Source organism: Ambystoma mexicanum, chromosome 4q (genome assembly GCF_040938575.1).
Source record: "Ambystoma mexicanum isolate Mex_15411 chromosome 4q, UKY_AmexF1_1, whole genome shotgun sequence".
Classification (NCBI taxonomy): Eukaryota; Metazoa; Chordata; class Amphibia; order Caudata; family Ambystomatidae; genus Ambystoma; species Ambystoma mexicanum.
The window spans coordinates 1,053,531,190-1,053,555,003 of NC_090928.1; the positions used below are offsets into that span (position 1 = coordinate 1,053,531,190).

The 23,814-nt window shown below is 45.2% G+C and overlaps 1 protein-coding gene across 2 annotated transcripts in view; it reads right to left on the reverse strand.

Annotated features, from left to right (window-relative positions):
• Window positions 1-20,157, reverse strand: part of DUSP10 (dual specificity phosphatase 10) — a 114,841-nt gene extending 94,684 nt beyond the window's left edge. Inside the window, exons 1-2 of one of the 2 annotated variants that reach the window (XM_069608600.1) lie at window positions 20,017-20,157; window positions 14,402-15,261 (exon numbers count right to left, since the gene is read on the reverse strand). In XM_069608600.1, the coding sequence (XP_069464701.1) occupies window positions 14,402-15,215 (814 nt within the window). In that variant the 5' untranslated portion in view covers window positions 15,216-15,261; window positions 20,017-20,157. Of the gene's footprint in view, window positions 1-14,401; window positions 15,262-19,510; window positions 19,661-20,016 lie in introns of those variants that run through there. The other variant, XM_069608601.1, reaches the window with a different exon arrangement.
• Between the last annotated feature and the right edge of the window lie 3,657 nt (window positions 20,158-23,814).

The following is a 23,814-nucleotide window of genomic DNA, read 5'->3' on the forward strand; positions in this document are numbered from 1 at the left end:
GGCACCATTTGCCCAGGTGCAACTACGCACTGAAAGAATGTGTTTGTGAAATGCCCTTGTGCTAATAGCATGCACAATGTAGCACGTTTCCTGATCCATGTCACTGGGTGTGCGTACCCGTGATTACTCCCTCTAACACACGCGTGGTGAACTGAACTAAATCTACCACCGTTTTTAGAGAGCTGCAAAGTGAAGCAGTAACTTAATGCCGAAAGCAAGAGTGCCGAGGTACTCTGATCACTTTCTCCCCCTACATGCCATCCAACCACTGAAACAGCAACAGAGCCGCCTGCTTGACAGGCAGCACCAAACACGGAGAGCATGTCACCGGATCAGGGCCAGTGGGACAGAAACTTGGACAGCCAGGCTAGCAACCACTGTTTACAAACAAGAAAACAGGGGGATCAGATGGGCCGCCATAAATTTCATCTGGATTACAGAGTGCAAGAGAAATCTCTCAAAATAAAACACAGGCCTGTGCAGCCTTGCCACCAGATCCTCTCTTCAAACCCTCCCTAAAACGTGTAGGTGGTTCCCCCAGGCTGGATTCCACCCGGCTTCTATTCTCGGAGCTCTGGGAATACACGTTTGAAAGGAGAGCTGTTTTCCCGCTGCTTGCAATTTACCTTCTCAGACACGGTTGGAAAATCACATTTCCACTGCAAAAAGTAACTTTGTGCAGGCAAAGAGATTCTTTCTTAAGAGGGAGCCATTCGTCTCAAGCTATGAAATAGAGGCTTTTCAACAGCTGGAGATTTTTGGTAACCTGGTTCAGTGGTGCCATGACAAATACATTTTGAGCTTGACAAAAGGGCATACTAATGTATCCCCAAATTGTGTAATTCATTGGATAAAACCGGCAAACCATTGGTTTATGTTTAGTCTTTCTTTTCTTATTTATAATGGGTAGGCAAATTATTTGTAGGCAAAATGAGTTCAAGTCACAAAGTTATTCCCAATGCTAAGTCTCAGATACTCCTGGAGGGAGACTATTTGATGCAGAAATGTATTACCAGTTGTATGTATGAGGTACTCCAAGGGAGACTATTTGATTACATATTACCAGTAGTAACACTGAGGTACTCATGCAGAGCGACTACTTGTTTCACAAAGTATTTAACAGCAGTAACTCTGAGACACTCCAAGAGAAAGACTCTTTGATTAACAAAGAAAAAAACAGAAGTGACACCTAGTTACTCCAAAAGAGAGACTATTTGATTAACAACAAATTAACCAGTAGTGACTCCTCGGTACACCAGGAGAGATTGTGTTACTCACAAAGAAGTTACACTAGCTCTGAAATACTACAGAAGACTACTTGGTTATAAAATAATTCACCAGTAGTAACTTCACGGTAAACCTGGAGGGACTATTTGATAAACAAAGAAGTTACCCATATCAAATCCCAGATACTCCCAGAGTAACCCTGGCATATTTTAGGGGGGGAATGATTTGAGTAACAAAGAACTCAACAGTTGTAACTCCAAGGTACTACTGTAGAGACACTCTTTGAGTGACAAATAAATTTCAAACAGTAGGTCTGAGGTTCCAATGAGAGAGGATCTTTGATTAACAAAGATGTAACAAGAGGTAACCCAAGGTACTCTATGAGAGATACTATTTGATTACCTAAGTAACAAGCAGTAACTCTGAGATAGTCCAGGAGAGAGACTATTTGACTAACACAAAAATAACCAGCAGTAACTCCAAGATACTCCGGGAGAGAGACTGTTTGATTAACAAATAAGTCACCAGTAGTAACTCCAACATACTGCTGGAGAGAGACTATCTGATTACCAAACAAGTTACTGGTAGTAACTCTGATTTATTGCTGGCTTACTCCTGGTTCCAGTGTGGATCAATAGAAAAACAGATTTACTAATGGTAAGTGCTGTGTGGATATGCTTGACTATTTTTATTAACATGTTTCGAAGTTTAGTAACATGTAAAATGTAATGATTAGGCAAAAATACTAATTCAAAGGTACTTTGGGTGTACAATAATCTCAGGTAGGTAGCTGCACTGCTTTGCAAAAATTCATAAGGAACTATGCATGCCAATAGTAGTGGCTAGGGTGTTTACAAATGCATCAATAAAGCTGGGTAGCCAGGGACATATTGTGTAAGAGCTATTTAGCTAATATGGTTAAAACCCAAGAATTTCAACAAAAGAGAGGAACTCCTAAAAAAACACCCAGAGCTCAACAAAGCATAGAGAGCTTAGAAATAACACAGGGGACTGAGCAAAACAAAGGGACTGAATATAAACTAAACAGAGAGAACTCAGGTACATGCCAGGGGCCTGGAATACCCAAAGAGGACACATAAAACCAAGAGAGGCACACAAAACTATGAAAGGTTAAAAAGAAATTTAAAAAAACAGCATGCCAGACAAAATGCAGAGAGACCCCAATTTTAAAAAAAGGCAGCTCAACAAATTCTAGGGAGTCCCAAATGATGTAGAAAACAAGACTCATGGAGCTTGAAAATGCATACCGGGCTTGATGAAGCACAGTAAGGCAGTTAAAACACACCAACCTCTGCAAACCCAGAGAGCAGGAAACAAACACAAGCAACACAGCATAACTCATGGAGCATGACAAAACCCCGGGAGCTTCACAAAACCCAGGGTGTGAGGAATTGCCATCGGCAAGGGGCACAAAGCCCTGGCTTTTTTTATTTTTGTTAATACATCAATTAAAGAGGATGATTCCTTCTCCAAAGGGGTAATCTGCTAACCTGATCCCCTTTTGTCACAACTCCATGTCAAAAGCATAGTGTACGTGTGCCCTGACCTGTAGTCTGATCCGCAGAACACACTTTGCTTGTGGGGCAGAGCAGGTACCAAGGTCACAAGATGGATAGGAAAAGCAGGAGTGCTCTGGACACTGGAAGAAGCCTTCATCCATGTTGTTTCTCACTGTCTCGCTTTCCCTTTCCTGTCCCCTACACTTCCTATGGTGCAAAGCACTTTGGGTGTGACATCAACAGGGCAAAGTCTACTCCACCCAGGAGCAGGGAATGGTCCCCTAAAGCAGGCTACTGTTATACCAATCACCCGGGGACTTGTTTCTTTAAAGGAAGGGGTTTCACACACCTTCAGAAGAATTCCCTCAGTTCCTCAGGGATCCTTTAAGGCCAAATAGATATTCTCAAGATTATGTTGGACTTCATTTGGGAGAGTTGCAATGTCCAAAGCCTTCCACTGGAAGTGAAGGAGCCGTCCAAGACAGAAGGAATATCTGTCCTCTAACCACTGCCAGGGAACATCAGGATCAGGGATTACCAGTGCTGTGGACCAGGACCAACCATTCTGAAACAGAGATTCTGTACCAGCAGAGCAGATCCTTGACTGTAGATACTGTAATTTAGTCTTTTACAAAGACCTCACAGCAAATGGAGTGCCAGACAGGCCAAAGTTCCCTTTTCTCCCACATCAAACTTGTCACTCCATGTTCCCTGCATCCTGAACAATAGGGAAGGTACTGGTGCTGGTCTCTTTTTTCCTCCAAACAGCTGAACTATTGCACTGCATCTCAACTAGCTCAACAATGCATCATGTTTTAGCAAGGCATGTCACTATTTAGGTCCAAAGTGACTGCTCAATGCGAGAAACCAAACCGAATCTTGGAGGGTCAATGGCCGAATCTGACCAGGGGTTACCAAAATGGCTCATACCAGCTAACCTGAGAACCACTGACTGATTGACTAAACATCAACGCACCCTCGATCAACACTTCAATGCTGGAGTGCCACTCACCAACCTCTCCAAGCGGCCAAAGCCCGACTTGGCCTGGCCAACTGGGAGGCGTTCTTGGGACTGTCCTGACCTGCCCCATATACCCACTGCCGCTCAACCGCAAGCAGTACCTGCATTCAGCAATGCTTGACACCACTTGCTGCCAGGGCATTCATGATCCTACGTGCCTGACTGAGCTTGATCAGCTTGCATCAACGTTCGAACCCGGGTCTGAAGTGCCAACCCACCAAGAACTGAATCCAGGCACTGTGATAATGAATTGCCCCCACGGTCCACTTGGGCCCTAGAAACTGGTTAAGTCATGATCACTCCTGTTTTCACCCCAATATCCTTTTGATGGTAGTACTTTATCTACCACCACAAGAATTACACTCAGAGTGCAACTTTTTCCAGTCTGTCACATCTTCTCTGTTTTTTCCTGTCGGTTGGGTTTATGTACTTCAATTTCTTTTTTGATCTATTTGCAGATGGTGTTTTATTAAAGTGCTTATATTTGTATAGAACCTTGATTGGATATTCCCTTTGTTTTGTACTGTGCTGTTTGGGTCACTAATGGTTCACCTTCACACCCCCCCATGAAAGCACATCCTTCCCTCAGCTTGCATTACCACAAAAGGCGAAGGAGGTAAATCTATTGATTGTCCCTGGTTTACCTTTATGATTGCAATGAATTTGATTTGTAGAAGTGTGAGGGTGGAGTGGGGCATGTTACCCCTACTTATCCTTGTACTCCTGCGAGGCAAAATCCAATTTGTCACACAGGGATCTTGACAAAAGTCAGGGAGCCTCACAAAATCCAGGAATCTTGACAAACCCCAATGAGCCTAACAAAATCGAGGGAGATCGAAAAATCACAGGGATCCTAAGAAAACACTAGGATGATGACATGACACAGAGCATGCAAGGATGATGCCAGCAAAGTCTTTCAAGATGCACGGAGGCCCATAAAACACAAGTAGCCTGTGGGGTGCATTTAAAGGCCCCAAACAGAAGTCCCTCTCACCTGAATAGCAAGATTGTAAACACTGAAACAAAAAAGGCCTTGCCTTTGTTTTTGTTTTTCAAGTAAAATTATAGAGCCATGTAGAAAGGGGCCTACCTATCATTACCAATGGATAAGCACAATTGTATTTACAAAGGAAGGAGGAATCAAAGATCCATGTCACATGGAAAACAGTATTTGTAAACATTGTCCAAAAAATGGCTTGCACAGGAGTGTGCAAATAAAAGCAGTTTAAAACTGAAAACAAAATATCACTGCTCACAAAAATATGTCATGAAAACAATACATGATGTGCGGATTGACCAATAACAATGTATATTACGTTTCACCTACAGCAAACCATTTTGCTGGTTGGGGAAAAAACTTCACAAGGAAATGTCCCACTCCCAGCCTGGATATCACTTCTCCCATCTAATGACCAACCACAATAAAATGTCGTGCTAAAGGCGTCGAAATTCAGTGTTCTCCAGAACTATTGGCTCTGAAAGCACGAACTACAAGAAATGTTACCCTTGGCATGACTAATATGTGTGCAAATGGGAGCACCCACTTCAAAGAGAAAGCTTCCAACACAAAGGAGACTAATAAAAAATCTCTGGGTACAAGCTGACCCAGTGTAAACAAATGGTTGGAAGGCAGGAGACATGCCATTTGTCTCATATGAAGTTTCACAATTAATGTAAAATGACTATTATCATGTAGGCCTTTTTCTCAGCCATCATAAGGTAGATGGATTTCATCTATGTACAATGTTTTATGTAATTTCCAGGCAATTTTGGGGATATAAAATGCATCTACCTGTGACTCTGGGAAATGTAATGGCCAGTTAGACTAGGTTTCTTGCTGATCTGAACATCTTCCAAATGTGAGAGTTGGTGAGTGGGTGGACACTGAAATTACGGATATGCATAATAACTTACATATTCATAACTGTTGTGCTTTTCATGGAAATGGCAGAAAGGTGCCACATGGCCGTTGCACATGGTACGAATTTGATGGTCCACTTATCTAATTCTCCATGATTAGCTGAATCAGAAAATATGTTTATCATGGCAGTTTCTAGTAAAATTATGAAGTTGTGATAATTAACTAGCGTTTGCCAAAAAGTTGAAAGGAGAACAAAGGGTGACTACAAATGGGAATTGCCATATGTTGCTCCAGACCCCTAAACCAATCCTGACTTGGAGGCTGGGTTTGGGAGGAGAGAAAGGGTAACTGTCCAATCCTAGTGGCAGGAATTATTGCAGGGTACTCCCCCAAAATTGTAAAATTGCTGGTGTCATCACTGCTATATAAGGGGGACTGCACTAGGACATAGTATAGAAAAAAGAAAGGACACAGACAAGGACAGACAGACAGGAGACAGAGATACAGGCTGAAACTTACCATCTGACAGCTGGAAGGAAACACAAGAGCAGATTGCTGAGAGTACATCTAGGTGGAGCTGTCTATCTCTAGGAAGGCCTCAAAGCTGACTAGGTCCTATGGTGGAGAGCGGGAGGCCATCTTTGAGAGTGGAGTGACCAGACCCCTGCCCTATCTTTCCACAGTATTCTGAGATGCAGCTGGATTTCCTGAACCTTGAACAGAGGTTTGCTACATAAGTAGAACTGAGCTCTAGGAGATCAAAAGGTGTGGGAGTCTGCTTGCCTTGAATCGTTTCCCTTCATAGTATGCAGGGGTCGGGGGAAAACTGTCTAGATCCTTAGCCTATTTAACCAAAAATATTAATTTAATTAATTCCCCACTGGCAGAACACTACGGGTGAATTTTGTTAAAATTTGAAAATAACAAAGCTCACTACCCAGTGTGTGCTGAAAACTATAGCCTATAACTTAATTGGGTAATCCTTGTTGTCCTGCTGACCTAGACTTCTTTAAGGAAGAGGCGTGTCTTTGTTCTTAAATCAGCCCAACCTTTTTATCCAACTTCCACAACACAGGACTTTCAGTAAGGGGGGCCTGAAATCACAAATTCCCCAAAGCATTCCAATTTTTCTGTCTGACCGCCCAACATAGACCAAAGCAGCAGGGGGCGTGGGGGGAGGTGGTCTGAAAATTGAACCGCTAAATCGCCCTATGTTTATTTGAAACCAAAAGTGTGGGTGAAATCATAATTGCCATATGTATTTGTACCAATCTTGATGCTCTACTGCTAGCCTTTAAAGCCTGCAGGAAAATCAAAATTGCACAACATTCCATGATAATAGCCTTTGTGATTGATCAGTGTAATTATTTTGTGAATTGAAATATGCAGAAAGTGAAGAATTGTGATTGCGTTCATATTAATTTCACTTTTGTGATTTATTTACACTGAGAGAAGTTGATTGTGTTGTGCCAGTGATAAAGTGGTGTTTGACATATTTGTGCTAATTTCTATTACTTTTGAGTTAAATAAATATCAATATATTTCCCGTACACCAGACTGGTTCTTGGCTCATTGTTAGCTCACTGGAGAGGGATGCAAGGGGCATGATATGTGTCTGAGATAAGGCCAAAAAAAGAATCTGTTATACAGTTTGTTGCATAACCACTTGAGTGGGGACGGAAGGAACGCCCCGTTTTGAGGGTGGCTTCTCAATACACCATTACAACCCCCGAAAAAACACAGGCTTATTGACACAACATAAGTCATGACATGACAAAAAAAGCTTGCTAAAACACGACAATCCTGACCGAAGTTAGGGATGCTGACAAAATACAGCAGACTTAACAGACCAGGTAAAATGTGCACACTTCATCAATGACCATGTTGATCCTGTCCACTAATGCCAAGGGTGGTGCTGGGCGTTTTGCTGCTGCTGCCCCCACCATCCAGTGCTGTGGCCCCCTGCTGTCGGGATCATATGGCCAACCAGAGCTAAAATTGATTGAGTGGAAATATGCATTGCAGCAATTATATTTTTCCTAGACAAACATTAACGCTGTTGCAAAAATGCTTCAAGATTGCACTTCACTGATACAAAGGTTATCTAACGCAGATCCGGATGCGTCAAAATTGGTGTTTTTTCAAATGGATGGAAAAAAAATTAGGTGCAAGTGTTTACATTTAAAATGGGTCACTATCCCCTGTTGTACCTTAAATAGAGCTGGTGTAAATTTCAACAATTACACAAGAAAGACAAGGAACACCTATTTCATATTGACGACATGCGCAAAATGTGGATGATGAGAATTTGCACCATAGATACTTTGTACAAATTGGTGTGGTGAGGAGCCACGGCTAATGTGCTCATTTGCAATAGCACTACACAGTAATCACTCAGAATATCGATAGTTATTTGCTCATGTTTGCCTTTACAAGAAAGGGTGATTCAAGAATGGTTTAACCCTTCAGCAGATTACACTAAAATGCAATTTGAACAGGCAACGACGACAGGCTGAGCACATTATTGACCAAACAGCAATACACTGAGAAAGCCCTTAAGAATGCAAACTAAGCAGATTGAAATCACAACCAACGTTCTTAATTAGGCGTCACGATAACTGCAGCTGTTCTTTTGGAAGCTGTGATTGGTGAAAATCTTGAAGGGAATACGATAACTCTCATGAGTGGGATTGCTGTTTGATAAGTGAAACACATTCGAAAATGTAAAAATCAATTGGTTTGAACAACGAAAATAAGCAGTCGAGTAACAGTTCCAGCTGTCCCCTACAGTGCACTGCCATATCTGCGTCCTTTCTGAACTGCTTTTATAAAGCCACTTCTTCTGAAACGGGGGGCAGGGGAAACCCCTATATCAACACTGTCACAATTACAACCTCTGCCAACAATGTTGCTCTTGGCTGCCTTGCCACACTCACCCCTTCATCAAACCTTTTAAATAAAAGTATGGGTCCCTTGTTGTTCGCTCGACTTTTTGAGCATTCAATCTTTTCCATGGCATATTTTGTGCAGTTACTCGTGTGGCATTAACTGTGTATATTATTGTGCCCGATGTATAGCTCAACTTATAAACCGTCTACAAATCTATGCGTCGAATAGGCCTAGAGTGGGCAGCAAAAACACGTAGTCTCCAGCTTGTGTACGTGGGTCTAGGGCAGTGGGAGTCCTGTCATTAGATAGGGCAGTTCTCATTTTTTTGGTGTGCCACCGGGGTCTGAAGATGTAAGGTCTTTATAATGTATGCTTTGTTGGGAGGAGAGCTTCCGTATGGAGAAATAGTGTAGCCTGGGGGCTCTACAGCCCACCTAGAAATGACCGACGGACAGAATGAATAACCCTGAGCAGCTTCCCCACCCACATACCAACATAAGGCCTTGCAAAGGTATATGATCAACTCTGATGCATTACACTGGGGCAAAAGATTTTAGCCCTGCGCACCAACTATATCTCTTTCATATTTTTGTAGTGCTACTAATTTCCAGAATAATTTTGGTCACGGGACATCATATATATCAACATTTAGAGCAAACACGTGTTAGCCTTCTGTTATATAATTAGCGGGCATATTTTCTAGGCATGAGGACCTCGGGTGTATACACTGCCTGTGGTAAATTATAACTGCGTGACATCCACTTACTGCCATCCACTACAGATCAGACCAACAACCAAACTGGTGGTCCTCATCGGTGGGAATCCAGCCCAGCAGAGACCTTCTCCAGCTCTGCTGAGCAAAGTGGGCTGTACTTACAGGAGATTCTGGCCCATCCAAATGAAGCTGCCCCAGAGGCGTTGCCTGGGGGGGGCTATGTGGGCTATAGCTCTGGGTCTTTTACTTGTAGCCCCGGATAGAGGATCAGGTGCTACAACCAAAAGGCTATCTAGCCCGGGTCCCGACAGTCCCCACATTAGTGTAGCCCCGGATCTTTTACAGACCTAGAAACACCCCTGAGCTGCCTCCTCTTGTCACCATCACAATGATCTGTTTCAGATGACTGCGCCCACTGTGGGAGAGTAAACATTGCCCTCGATAAGGACCACCTCGAGGACGACAGACGACAGAACTTGGGTAGTGTTTATGGCAGCTCCTCTGCCCTCTTTAACACCCAATCAAGTTTGGAGAACTGAGGGCCCACAGCATTCACCACTCTACACCCCCATGGGCTGTTCCACTAAGGGATGTGACCACATGCGTGGAGCTCTGTGCTCGGGCCTCTTCTTCGCAGAGCCGTTACAGTCCGTGCATGACTAAGCATCTACACAAATGTGACTGCCAGCAGAAACCAGGACCTGTGTTCTGGCCTGAGAGGTGGAGGATTACTTTTATACGCCGGCTTTCCTTGCCTTTCTCAGATGGTCGAATTATTTCCATCCCGCGGAGAAACCTAATGTTCAACCTGGCAGACGTTATTTTTCGGTAATATACATCTCTGGACTTTTTAGGAATTATATAACTTTCTGACTCGATAGCTATTGTGTTAGCATTGTAGGTATCACTGATGAAAACCACAAGCATGAGAGTAGCTTGGCTCACGCTTTTTCCGATCTGGAGTGACCACTGGCATGTTGTGGCTTGATGGAGCATTATATTTATGGCACGGGTCTATTGGTGGGTTGCCTAGGGTGACATGACTCAATGTCAAGGAACTGAGGAGTGTCATGTTCCCTCCCCATGAATCAGAACCTACATGTAGTGCATGATTGACCTTGACCATACAGGGGATATGCCAGGTAGATCGTTTTGGAGATTAAGAATAATTCTGATACTGTTGGCATTGGGCCTGATTGACGAAAGGCTTTTTGAATGCGAAAACCCCACTATAAAAGGCTTTGTAAATCAGGCCCATTAACTGTTACTCTTTGTTGGCTGCTTCCAGAGTTGATTCCTGGGTTCAACAGTGCGAATGGTTCTACTGCTTACCCTTTCTGTCAAGCCATCTGTATGGTCTACGCTGGGACACAGCTGGCTGTTGTACTTCTTTGACAAGTGTATGTTACCTTCCTCTTTATGAGAAGAGCATCCCAGAATGGTCCATGCCTGCAACCACATTACATTAATGATTATTTTTTCCTAAAAGGCTATGCTGGCACTCAATTCATATTCTTATTTTACAATACCTTTATTAAATTAAATTAAGATGTTTTGGCATCTATACATTATGAGATTAGAGAGTGAAGAGAGATTGTAATTAGAGCCATTCCTCTTTTCTCTTGCTGCTAACAACAGATGGACACGCGTCCTACTACAGACATGTGGCTACTACTCTGCTTCAGGGATGTGGTTATCTTAGAACCCTGGAACTATGATATTGGGGGGGGGGTTACCATGGTGCTGCTCGAGCACACTATAGCGCACGCTCTGGAAAATCTTGGACTTCTTCTCCTGATCCTTAGACTAAAGGACAGGGTATCTAAACATTGGATCATTTAAGTTAAGACAACTCCGCTAGACATGTTGCTCTCTGCCATTTGTGTCTAACATTCTTTACTGTGATAGGAAAGCAAACCCTTTTCTTGGCCAACTGCCCGTTCATGGACACAATCTGCGAAACAAAACATCCCTGTTAAACGGATTTACAGTAAACGCTTTGTTATCTGGCATCAGTGGAAGCCCAATTATGCCATGAAAGCAAATATGGCGGATAACTGAATGCCTGTAATCCAGGTAATAGACAGCTGGTTAACATATCAAAAATACTAGCTAGAAAAGCAATGCCTTGTCACTCTCTTTACCATGGCTCTACCATGTGGATATTCAATTTTCTGGCATGAATAAATTGGTATCTGGCATCATCTTTACCCAGAACAGTTGTATTATTGACAATACTGAGAGACACTTCATAGGTGCTAAATGTTAAGGTGCTAGAAAACACATTTTCACTTTATTCGGCCTCAGGATCATTGTGCAAAGAAAGGGTCTGTAGGAACACCATTGAGCGAGCAGTGTTGCCTTCTTGTGATCATAGCTAAATGGTGCCGGATTACAAAGAACTGAAACTGTCTTTTTACAATCGTAGGAGCCCAATCTTAGGAGCCCATTTGAACATCAATCAAGGTGTAACAATTCAGGAGACTTTTGCATGGAGAACGCAGACAGCTTTTGATCAAAGACAAATGAATTTAGCAGTGCAGAGAACACAGCAATTAATTATCTCACCACAGCAAGTCACATATTTTCTTGAGTCAGTGCAAGGTAGGATAAAACCTAGGTAATATTAGCAAAAATATGTTAGGTCTCTTTCTAGAAAGGCAGTATTGTTACCACGGGCGGTAGGTGGGATTATCAGCATATAATACCATGAATTACAGTAGGCTAAAGTCCACACCATCCACCAAGAGTAAATTTACCACTGGTGATGAGCCCAGATACTCTCAGTTGAAGGAAACTCTATCATAAATGTTGGTAAATAGAAATGAAATTAGAAGTAAATTGGTATTTCAAAGTGTCAAAGCCAGAACCAGCTGCTATTACTCCAGTGCTGGCTAGAAGTGGTCACTGAAGAGTCAGGTAATGGTGGAGGTGAACTCAAGGCTGCAAGCCACATCCTTGCTTCTAAAATGTCACCATTTATTTTACCACTGGCAGCAAATATGGATGCCATCCCGATGACTATAACTACTGGAATTGCCAGAACGTTTGCATTCCGCTGATGGTATGTTTATTAAAGGAAGCCATTACAGCTGCCAATAGTTACCACTGGTGGAAAGGCAAATTGATGACTTTAAGATTAAACTCCAGTGCCAGCAGGTTTATTGCCTGAAGACAAGACGTCTTGGTGGAGAGGCAATGTATCACAGGCTATATTCCTTGTGGAGAAAGCCTTCCTATGTGTTGCAAAACTGCAGTGTCGCCATCTATTATTTCACCCAAATATGAGAGACTCTTTTCCAATTTAATACATTTTAAATTTAGCACATATATGGTGCTTGTAGAATTAATAATACACACCTTACAACATGGGGTCTGCAACCTGTAAATCTCCAGCTATTCTGGACTACGACTCCCATGATTCCCCACCATTGACTATGCTGGCCAGGAGCAATGGCTGTTGTAGTCCGAAACATCTGGAGAGTCAAAGGTTGCAGACCCCTGCCCTTAGAATATACTATTTAAAGCAGTCAAGCATGTGACTTTTCTATGAGTTGTTACATTGAATGAATAATTCTTGAAGCCAGTGGTTTTGCAAACGTGTTTAAATGCATGTGCTATTTGTCTTTAGTCAAGAATAGGTTTTGGTTTCCTTATCCATGGGTCTCACACAGTCCAGCATTAGAATGTTTGTACTCAAGGCTTCAATAGCTCACATAGGATCTGTCTGTGCATGATACGACACTTTGCGGAGAACGCTGTGCGGCGGCCACAGAGAGTGCTCCCATCTGAAACCCCCCAGCTTCTGCTTACACACAAGGCTGAAGGTAAATATGCGTAAAAAGGGGCCCTTTTTTCTCATTTTTATCTGAACCCCTTCACCAACGTAACTGGAGCACAGAGTTGCACAATACACAAGCAAATCCCATGTGGAATCGTTAAAGCCCTGAGAAAGCGCCATGGTACAAGAAACACAAGTGGGTTTGAGAAAGAGAACAATAATGGTTTGTGAAGAAAAGCGAAAATAAAGCAATTTAAGAAAAACAACCAACAATGAGAATGTGCCCATGCAACAAAAAATACAAGTTTGCTATTGTAGGAGCATGTAGGGCCTATAGGGAGTGTAACCCCAACCTGTTCTTACTTTAATACACACGAGAACGCGTCCATCTCTCACAGGACCAAAACTACAACATTGACTCAATTTGTTTATAAAAAAGAGTCATTTACCTTCCAACCTCCACTTTCACTCCCGTATTTCCCGTCAATATCAATCTAATGCCCTAATAGTTTCTCACTATTGATCTCTGTATGATTCTCTAGTTTTGACATCACAACTGCCTCATTCTATTATGACCCTGCATTTGTATGATTACTCCTGCCAAAGTGTGGTCGCACCCCGGATGAACCCCGGGGTGCGAATAACCTTCATGCCCCAGTGGGATTGTGAACATGGCCGGTAATGGCCCACAGCCAGAGCTGAGGCCCTCGCTTCGCAAGGGCCTACCATGGTACGGGCGAGTGGGCCGTCACCGCCCATGTCCGCCCTCCCACTGCGGCATGAAAGCCATATTCCACTCTATTTTGAAAATCACAGCTGACGTCATATATTACAATCCTGTATTTGTGACACCACACATGGCCCGTTGTATAATATATAGCTCATTGTCATGTCGAGAAGCATTAAGTGGCAGGAAGGGATGCTCAGAAATTACCACAGCTCTTGCTGAAGAAGAGCACACAAGCGCTGTACGACGCAGACATCGGAATATTCCAAAACCAAAATAGAGCCTCTTACATTTTTCCTAATGACAAAGCACCTGTGGCAGTTTCCAAATGATTATATCCATTATCATCTTAGTATTATATTGAAAAATGCACCCCAAGCAAGTACAATTTAAGAATATGATAGTTCATGTGGACATTCCAGGGCTGCAAAAAGTGTTTGATGTTAGGCCTTAAATTTATCTGACACCAACCTTCTTGATGGCTTTGAATATAGTTATACCTATAGTGGCGCTTTAAAACACAATTCTGTTGCATAAAGCACCTTACAAATGCTCAACAAATAAATAAATAAAAATAAATGTACTTATTATCAAATATGCTCTTATCCCAGAGTTAAGCATAAGCATCGAAAGATTAAAAAAGAAGTGTCTTGAATGTACCTTTCAAAACAAGTGGTTCCTTGCCCTCACGTTTCAGCGACTCCAATACAATGTGAAGGGGTTGGGAAGGCATAACGCGGCTTGGCTCATTGGTGTTCTCATCATAAACTATGATTTCTTTGGAAAATATTCTCTTGAAAGAGTCCTTGCCCTCCCGGCAGGAGATCAAGTCCAGGACTGTAATCTTGCCCTGCTGAAGCCTTCGCCGGCTGATCTTATCGGAACAATTAATATGGACCGCCCCCTGAATGTGGCTCTTATTATACTCCATGAACGGTCTACAGTCAATAATGACCGGCCCCTGGCTTTGGAGGTGAGTCTTGCTGCATTTGGTCATCTTCTTGGCCAAATCATTAGGGAAGATAGTTTTTATGTTGGCAGATTGCTTAACAGTGCTAGATTTTGGGCTTCCAACTCCACCCGGTGAACTCAAAGTGACGGTGCTTTCATTGTTATTTACCATCTGGTTGGAAGGAAAGGTTGGAAGTGCTCCTGAAGTGTTGCTGGTGATGGTGGTGCTTGCTGTTGCTAGGATTTGAGTCTGATTGTCTTTTTCGTATGTTGCCACAGTGCAACAACTGGCACTGCTGCATCCACAATTCAGGGAGCGTGCAGAGCCGTTGGATGAGGGCATATACGTCAGATTAGCAGCCTTTAGCGACACAACAGTGGTGCTGAGAAGAGTTTTATGGTTATCGCTGAGTGAGGATGGAGACTCAATGTAACTGGAGTCCAGGCAAAGGTTGAGATCCTGAGGTCTAACTGGCCTTGAGAGTGCCACCACAACCCTGTCGTCTAAAGGCGATGGAGGCATGAGGAAGCTGAAAACCGGCAAGTCAAGGTGAACTCAAGATCTCCGCCTGTGTTGAAAAACAGAACAATAAACAATTTCAGCAAAGACAGTCATTTGAGATTTTTGAAGAAAGTGTGGTTACCGACCATACATAATGTGGTTGTTCTTTTGTGTGTATATGATTAATAGCAAATTGGGTGTGTAGCCTTTGCATGTTTGTACAAAGAATCAGGACCACCCCACTGTGCACAATGGACTGGGTTCCAAAACCCCAGTGTTTATAGTACTCGGCCAGTGACGTCCTCATCATAAGCAGATCCTGAGTGTTGCTCATACATGAGGCACTGCATGACATCCCATTGAGAGCTGGGAGAAGAAACACTTCTAATAATCAAAGATAAAAATACCAAGCCTGAGTAAAATAAGTTTTCACTAACACCTACATTTAGTCAATCGTGATTCAATAAACATCTCAGTAACATAGTGCAAGAAAAGTGCTAAGATTAATATTGGAATGTAACCTTGTTGCACTATTTAATTTCATAGCAAGCATCAGGCTGCCCTGAAGAAGCTCTTATGAGCGAAACTCATGTTGGCACAATTGAAATATGTGTTCCCATCCACTACAAGTCTCATTCATCACTCTATTAAGATATTGGAATGTTTTTTTCCTAATTTGGATGGCTTTCCATCTACAAAGTGTGTTTTTTCTTACACACAATCCTAGACATGTTCATTGAACCATGCTGGACTATATTCCTTGTGGTGGCTAGCGGGCACTCATTTTACTCGGGATGAATACATCTGTCCTAGATATTTAGAGGGCATCAGGTTTTATGTCCGAGACCTGAGCTAGGGGTGCAGCCAGACCCAGGCTCAGCAGAATCCAAGGGGCTCAGCGCAGGACGTGGCGTCACCTGTTTTAGAGGCACCCCCCAGCTATAAAGGGCCTACTCAGGTTGTTGGGGTGTGTACAGAGTTCCCCATAGTTGTGCTCTTAATTTGGCCAATACAAACACAAACAGATATTTTACAAAACAGTTTAAGACAAAATCCTTGTATGCTGTTCATTTTGTTTATGGGGACGCCGAGACGCAGACATTAGAAAGTGGGAAAATGTAAGAACCCAGACATTACGCTGTTGCCAGAGATTAAACTGTAGCGCAATTGCACAGCTACGTGTAAATGCTCAATTTCTGCTTTTTTCGGCATCTCGTAACCGACTGATGTTTGAAAAGTGCCATTTTCTTTACATGGAAATTGCCACAGAAATTCACTGTTTCTCATTAAAAAAAAAAAGAAAACGAGTGGATGCAAAGGGGGAGATACCCCCCAATGAGGACGCGTAAAGCAAGGGCATAAGCATAAACGCCGACAGCTCTCTGCCCCAGAATTCCAATCCTACGTTGCCAAAATGGCATGCTGACTTGCAAACCTTATTCCGTCGCTTCCCTTTTCCGCCCCCCGCCCACTGTATTGCTAGGGTGAAAAGAACGTAAACCAAAGTGAATCACGAAATATCACAACATTAAAAACGGGCGAACCCCGTTATTGCTTCCTTCCCCTGACATTGGCATCGATTACATTCGCAGCCATGGCAAACAATTCCCCGGAGGGCAGAATCAAAACAGCGCCCCACAAACAGAACGAAGTGCAGCCTCCGTCCGTTGGATTACCACACCGAAAGGGTAAGGGGGTGGTGAGAGGGGGGTGGGGGGGTCCGTTAGTCTCGCTCTTCACATTTCGAGCACGCCGCCAAAATGCCATAACTAACCTGGGCTGTGCGTGTGCCCACTCGAAGACTGCAGCCCTACATGGCATTGCGCGCAGGCTGGCACAAGTCCGGCCGAGTTTATAGACATCGCAGCCTACGCTGCTGCTACACGGCAACGATAATATTTACTGCCAAACTGTCAAAAGGTTCAGGCATGCTTCATTCCCTCGCCTCCCCACTAGGAAAACAGAGAAAATGACAGCCCGGCCCTGGAACCAAAAGTACCAGACGGCAGCGGTTATGCAAGCGGGGCCTGGACACGGCCCCCGGCCTGCGAACACGTCCAGTGCGCTGGTAAAGGCATGCGGGCAACGCGGGATTCGCACGCAGGCGCCGCACTGAGAAGAGCCAGTGCCGAGTGCCAGCTCCCGCAGCCACAGGGCTGCAGCCCCCGTCTCACTGCGGGCGAGCTCCCTGCGCTGTGCGTCCCAAGGACCATCCTTCTGCAAAGCGGGGCTAAGGCACGGGGGCGGGGGGGAGGGGGTCATGTCTCGCAAACGCTGCCTCTTGCTTCTCATGCCCAAGCCCCTCGGCTGTCGCCCCCGAGTGATGCGCACACACACGGTGGCAGAGGGATATGGAATGCTTGTCCACTGCATGGCATCCGTGAGCGGAATGCCTTGCCTTGCCTTGTGAATGGGCGCACAGTGGCCCCCACCGTCATGGAAGGTGGCATATGGCCCATATGCCACCTTGGGGTTTGCACTCAGGGTTTTCAATGTATGGGGCTATTCGGCCACAGTGTCAGGTTACTCTCTCCGGGATGTAAGGTCAGGCTTTCGCAGAATGTCCTTTCTCAAAATGCCAAATTACTTTCAAAATGAAAAAAATATATAAATAAAGAGATTGCACCTTGTAAAGACCCTGCATGCGGCTTTGTATGTACTGGGTTTGTGAAGCAGACGCTCCGCTGGGAAGCATGGAGTGAAGTACATGTGAGGCACACGCAGGGGTTTACAGGTAGGTCGCTGGCAGGGGCTGTTCTCTCTTCTGCATACGTCCCTCTGCTGCGACTAGGTCACGTTACACCGCGGGCAAGGTTTTTAAACTACTACTGTGGTGATTTGGTGCAGTGTAAAAACATAGTGACATGGCATAGTGTAGCCAATGCACATGGTCTAGTAACACCAGATCATGGAATGCCAGCGTATTACCTTTGAAGCATCCTCGGCTTCGGGCCAGGTGCTATCAAGGCGCTATAAAAGGTGCCCCCCCCACCCCCTACCCCACTGCCCGCCTCCAGCTGTTTGGGGAGAAGCATCAGCTCTTAGGTCAGTGGTGGCCTCTGAGACTCCTAACTTATCACGCTTTTGGAATAACCCCTGAATATGAACATGATTTCCCCCATTTGGATCTACTTAATATAAATGTCTCCACTGTTCCTTGAAATCCTACAAAACGGACCAGTTTGCGCCTCTTGCGGGTCAGAGGTCAGGGCCCCTGTCGTGGGTTTTACAGACACTAGAAGCTCCGCTGTGCGCCTTCACCCGACCCCAAGCGCGCGAAGTGCGCTCGGTTCCAAGCGCAGCAAGTGGCAGCGCGCAGCTTCTCCCGGAACCATTCTGCGATTTTCCCTACCAAGGACTGAACATGCCAAGCCTGGTACTCTGGGCTACAGGACAACAGGTTCATTGGCCACATGGAGAATGCGCGCTAGCACAGTAACGTGGCTAACTCCGCGTGCCATGTGTGCAATAATAACGCACTCATTCTGTCCCATGGGCTGCTTTCCGTCAGCAGTGGGCATCACCCAGGACAAGTTGGGTGCACAGGGGCGTGAATGAAGGTTTGAAACCAGGAACACATAGCTAGCGAGAGGGGTCCATACAGCATTTTGCGGAATGAATCCGTCTTATAAGTGTCCAGTGACGCAATATGCCCAGTACCGCTGTCCTGGTCTGTGATAGAGAGCACCGAGTGCCAGCGCCGTTGCTCTTGTGCTATTTGAAGACCCCATGGACGCCACGCTTCATCACCAAACGTACAGCAAGCTGGCATCGAGATGGGTGAGTTCTGTTCACCCTGGCCTTCATTATCCACCAAAACAGTAATGGGGCACAACCAAGGGTGCCCCGACTGGTTTAAATAGTAGAAACGCCAGTAGGAAAAGAGAAACACGTTGGCTGATGCACCATTCACAAACTGCAGATAACACTGTGCACAAGCCGACGAGCTCCAGAAATCCACAACGCCGCTGAGCTGTCTTGAGGGGAGCCCTTGCGTGTGGCGTTTGCGTGTCAGGTCGAGACTTCAACATGATCGCCATACACCGGAGCAGACGGCTTTTGGTTACGGCGGTCATACACGGGATGTCACTGTGCCACATGAAATGAACATGCAAGCGCATTACACACACCACGACATTACAGCGAATAGCCCTACCTCTCTCTCTATCTCTGGGAAATAGATCAGCTATAACAATAAAGTGAACAATTACAAATACGACTTCAAAAGCAACGTCGCAGTAGCTAAAACGTGAGAAAGAACCAGTAACACAGTCCTAGTAGCATGCGAAAAGATAAGACTTGCAAAACACACATACATGACGCAGCCCGTGTGTCTGGTGCTTGCCCGCTTCGCGTGGGAGCCGATGGACCAGGGGCAGAGACCGGGCGCCCCTCAGTGATGGGAATGCCTGGCTGGGTAAGATCTGCATGCCCGCAGCACGGGCTGGCTCCTATATTTCGAAGGGAACGCGTGCCAGAGAAGCAACCGCCCCCCCACCCTCCTTGAATGGAGAGAAAAAAAGGCTAACGGCAGACAAGTGTCGGAAACGCGAGGGGGTGCGCGCCGTGCTGCACCCTCAGTTCGCCACACTGCAGCAATGCCCTTAGAATATAAAATAATGGCAAGGCTGCAAGTGGCAGCAAAAAGAGGAAAATGAACCGGATTAAACAAATAAATAAATAAAACAACTGTGCTGGAGGGTGGTATAGAAATGTACCTACTAGGTATAGCACAACTACAACTATAAGTAGTATATATATTATAATGTATATTCACAGTTCATCTGAATGCTCTTTGAAAGCTGCGCCCCCGCGCCCTTACCTTATGAACATGAGTGTGCATGTCCCCCCTCGTCTGGGTGTGTGGCGCCCGCTCTGCAGCGATTGATTGATACATTTATTCCTCATTCACTCGCATTTCATTGATCTCGCAGCTGCAACATACTTACTTTTGCTTTTAGCAAGCGAGGCATGGAGGGGCGTGGCCTCCGCGTCCCGCCAATCGGAGCCCGCTGGAGGGGGCCGAGGCGGTGGGAAAGTTGATCCGGCCCCGCCGGCGGGGAGGAGTCAGGAGGTGGCGCCTCGTCACAGGCCTGCTGCCCTGTGTTAGAGAACTGGGGGGGGAGGTGATGTCATTGGCAGCCAATCCGACCGGCCCTAAGCGGGCCGGCGCGAGCCGGCGAGAAGCAGCTGCTCTATGTTTACATGTCAGACCAGGCTGCGGAGGCCGGAAGTGGCGCGCGGCCAGCTCCTCGCGGGCTGCTGCCGAGTCACAGCGCGCCGGGTTGCAGGGACCTTTGCAGGGCCAGTCGTTTGGATCAGTGCAGTGCACCCCTATCTCTTCAGAGCGGAGCAAATTCAGCTTCGGAGCCGACGTGTTTATTGTTCACCTAGACCCTACTTCCAGTGCTGCTGCTGTAGCATTGTCCTGCGACAGCTTTCCTTTCCTGTGCCACTTCGTGCTCAATTTACTCCACGTTGTGGACTTGTACCCAGTACCTTCCGCTTGAAAATTCTTCAGTGAGATGCCCGCGCAGGTCTACGCTCTGCACGCCATTTCTTTAAGAAAAAGTGCACAACTTTCAAGCAATGGCGCCCCAGACATTTTTCATGCCAGTGGCTTGATAAGGTCACTTGGGGTGGCACACAAAGTTGCATTCATTAGAGACAGGTGCGCGGTTGGGGGGACCAGTGCTTTTATATGGGTGTCTGTGGCCCCCTTGGCCACTCCTTAGTGGCGCCTCTGCTTTCAAGGTGGGTCAAAGTTATCCGTCAAACCATTGCATTTTTAGAGAAAAGTAAAATGTTCTCCCTTTCTTTGCACTTATGTAAACTTAATTCAGATTGAGCCTTTTAGTTGACTTATTTGAAGCTTTATCAGCTACTTGTTATTTGAGGCTGCACAGATCCTTTTTGGGCCCCACCCCCAAATATTGCATTGTGGGCTTTGGAGGCTCACCCGATCTCTTATCCAAGTAAAAGCGCTGCATGTCAATATGAAGAATGAGTCTTTTTAGGAGTAGAAGATAGTGGGAACAGAATCACTTCCAGGGAATTGTAAACAACTGAGACAGTGTTTTTCTGTCTCCCTAAAGTAAACAGTTGTTTTGGCTGCAGTTTCACAATGGCTTTCATTTTTATGGTGAAGACAAGACCCTTGGGTTCCTTTGCTTCGGGCGGCGATGGGTGCATAGGTGACTTTTAGTGTCGGGTTTCGCCTTTACGCTGTTGTCCGACTTTCAGTTCTTCAGTGTTGCAGCCACAGCACGGACTTCTGGACAGCTTATAGTCACCTGGACTCAACAACTGCAGTGGACTTCGGGCCCTCCCCAAGTCTGGACCATGGGGACGTCTTCAGTAGCTTATGGTGGTGGGAAACCCTCCAGTGGACCCTCCTCTGTTTCCAGCGACTCTGGACTCTGCAGTGCAAAAAAGTGGTCAGTGTTAGTGGTGAGGACTTCCCTTGAAATGTTCTCAGGCAGTTTGGAACTTTCGCAGCTTCAGGTGCTGAGCAGCACTATGCCAGGGTACCCCCTCTTCTGGGTGGTAGACAGCAACGGCTTCCAGTGGTCCCAAAACGTACCTCCGGACCCGGGCGATACCAATGGACTTCTATGGCTCAAGATGTCCGGCACTCCTCTTCTGGACTTTGAAGCCCCTTCTCCAGACAGCAGGCATACATGACTGACTTCCATGATACTTTGATGAAGAGTAGCAGCTTTGCACAATGGTCCCTCGTAGCTAGGGGAGAGGTCTCCTTTGCAGGTCCTCTATGTATCAGTCCTTGGGAGACTCTACAGCTTTCTGATTATGTGGCACTCTCTTTGACCCTTACACTAATCCCCTCTAGAGGGCCCCCTTCAGCCTGCATGCATTGAAGGTCACAGTGATCCTCTGGGTTGAGTACCTCTCCCCTGTTGAGTCAAGGGTCCCCACTGGGCCTAGCCCTTCAGGAGCTGGGACCACAGTGGGTGCTGTAGAAACAGCTGGAAGAGAAGAAGCCCCTTCACAGAGGTGGTTGTCTTGCTTTTCCTCTTAGCCTTGGATCTCCCCTTTGGCCTGGGTAACTGACTGTCAGTCAAACCCTCTGTGACCTATGACCTAGTGACTGCAGCAGCAGTCGGGTAACCCATCAGAAATGAACCCCATCTCTACCAAGTCATTCCCCAACAAAATATTGGCAAGTACATTGTCCTCAACCAGAACAAGAAGCTTTGCAGTCTTGTCATCAATCTGAATGGTGACTAGGGCCAAAGGAGATAATTTGGGAGGCCCACCACCTAACCTAGTGGTTCTCAGAGGATCACCTACATAGTCCTCTGGCCTGAGCAGGGTCCAGTCCACCACTGTCATGCTAGCCACAGTGCCTCTCAAACCAGTGGAATGTTGCCTATTTATTAGGGCATACCTCATAACTCTTCTATTGTTCTGTGGGATAGCAGCCAATACTTCTGAGTACTGGTCCCATGCCCCAAGTGACACTAAGAAAATCTCTAAAAGAGCACCAAATGTGATTCCTGGAGAGGAGGGGCGGTCAGGCTGACTTCCTGGACACCATGCTCCTAACCTTTATATATGGGGTTACCCTTTGTGTGGTCCAAGGCCCCACAGTCCCAACAGGTCCCAGGAATGCGGGGAACTGAACTTGATCCACTGGGAGTCTGCTTTGCAGCAGGAGCTTGTAAGCAAATTCAATTCAATACTACAGCTAAGTCAATGCCTAGTCTGGGATGCTGATGGAAGCCCTTATTGATGTATTTTTATGTCCAGTTCATTTACTCTGGATGACAACCCTTATATAACACCCCTCTCTCAGAATCCCCCCCGACCCCGCTGAGCCAAGAAGTAGGTTTGTTTTGCAAATGTAAAATGTTTACTTGAAAATTAAACAATATATATCTATCACACTTTTATAGTAAATTAATATTTGATATCACACTTGAGAATATGATGTTGATCAACAATGGATAATGTTATATTGGTACACTCTTTTTAATGGCTTAGAAGTTGATAAAGAGAGGATAAAGTAGCTGAGAATGCTTTTATGGCTTCAAGGACAATGCAATGATGAATGAAAATGCAGTACAGAAAATAAACTTGATATGATTTCAACCCAAACAATGCAATCACTTTTCCCCCTGGTAGCAATTCACCCCACCCCCTTATGCAATGTAAAGAGATGGAAGAAAAGCACACAGTTCTCAGGAATGCAATCAAATATAATTCAGTTCCCCCCTAGCAATCTTAGAGGGAAACAGGTAGGAGTTTTAAACACAGGCAAGATACTTTGATGTGGTTTCAGTTAAGCGAAAAATACGCTAAAAAGGCTTTTAATTCCCTATAGGGGGTTCAGGGTAGTTGCTAGATACTTTGAATCAGTTCAGGATCACTTTAGCAATGCTCTATGAATGATTGTCAGGTTGCACACGAATTTCAGCAAGGAAAGCAAGGACAAATATTTTTACACGTGGCTGAAATTAAGCAAAATGTCAAATCGCGGCAAATTTAGTCGCGTGCGTCGAGCGCAATTACGGAGGCACTATAAGGAGTAGGAAGTCGCTCCTAGCCCAAACGGTTCCAGAGATACGGCCGATTTAGTAAAGGTAGTTTTTCGGATTTG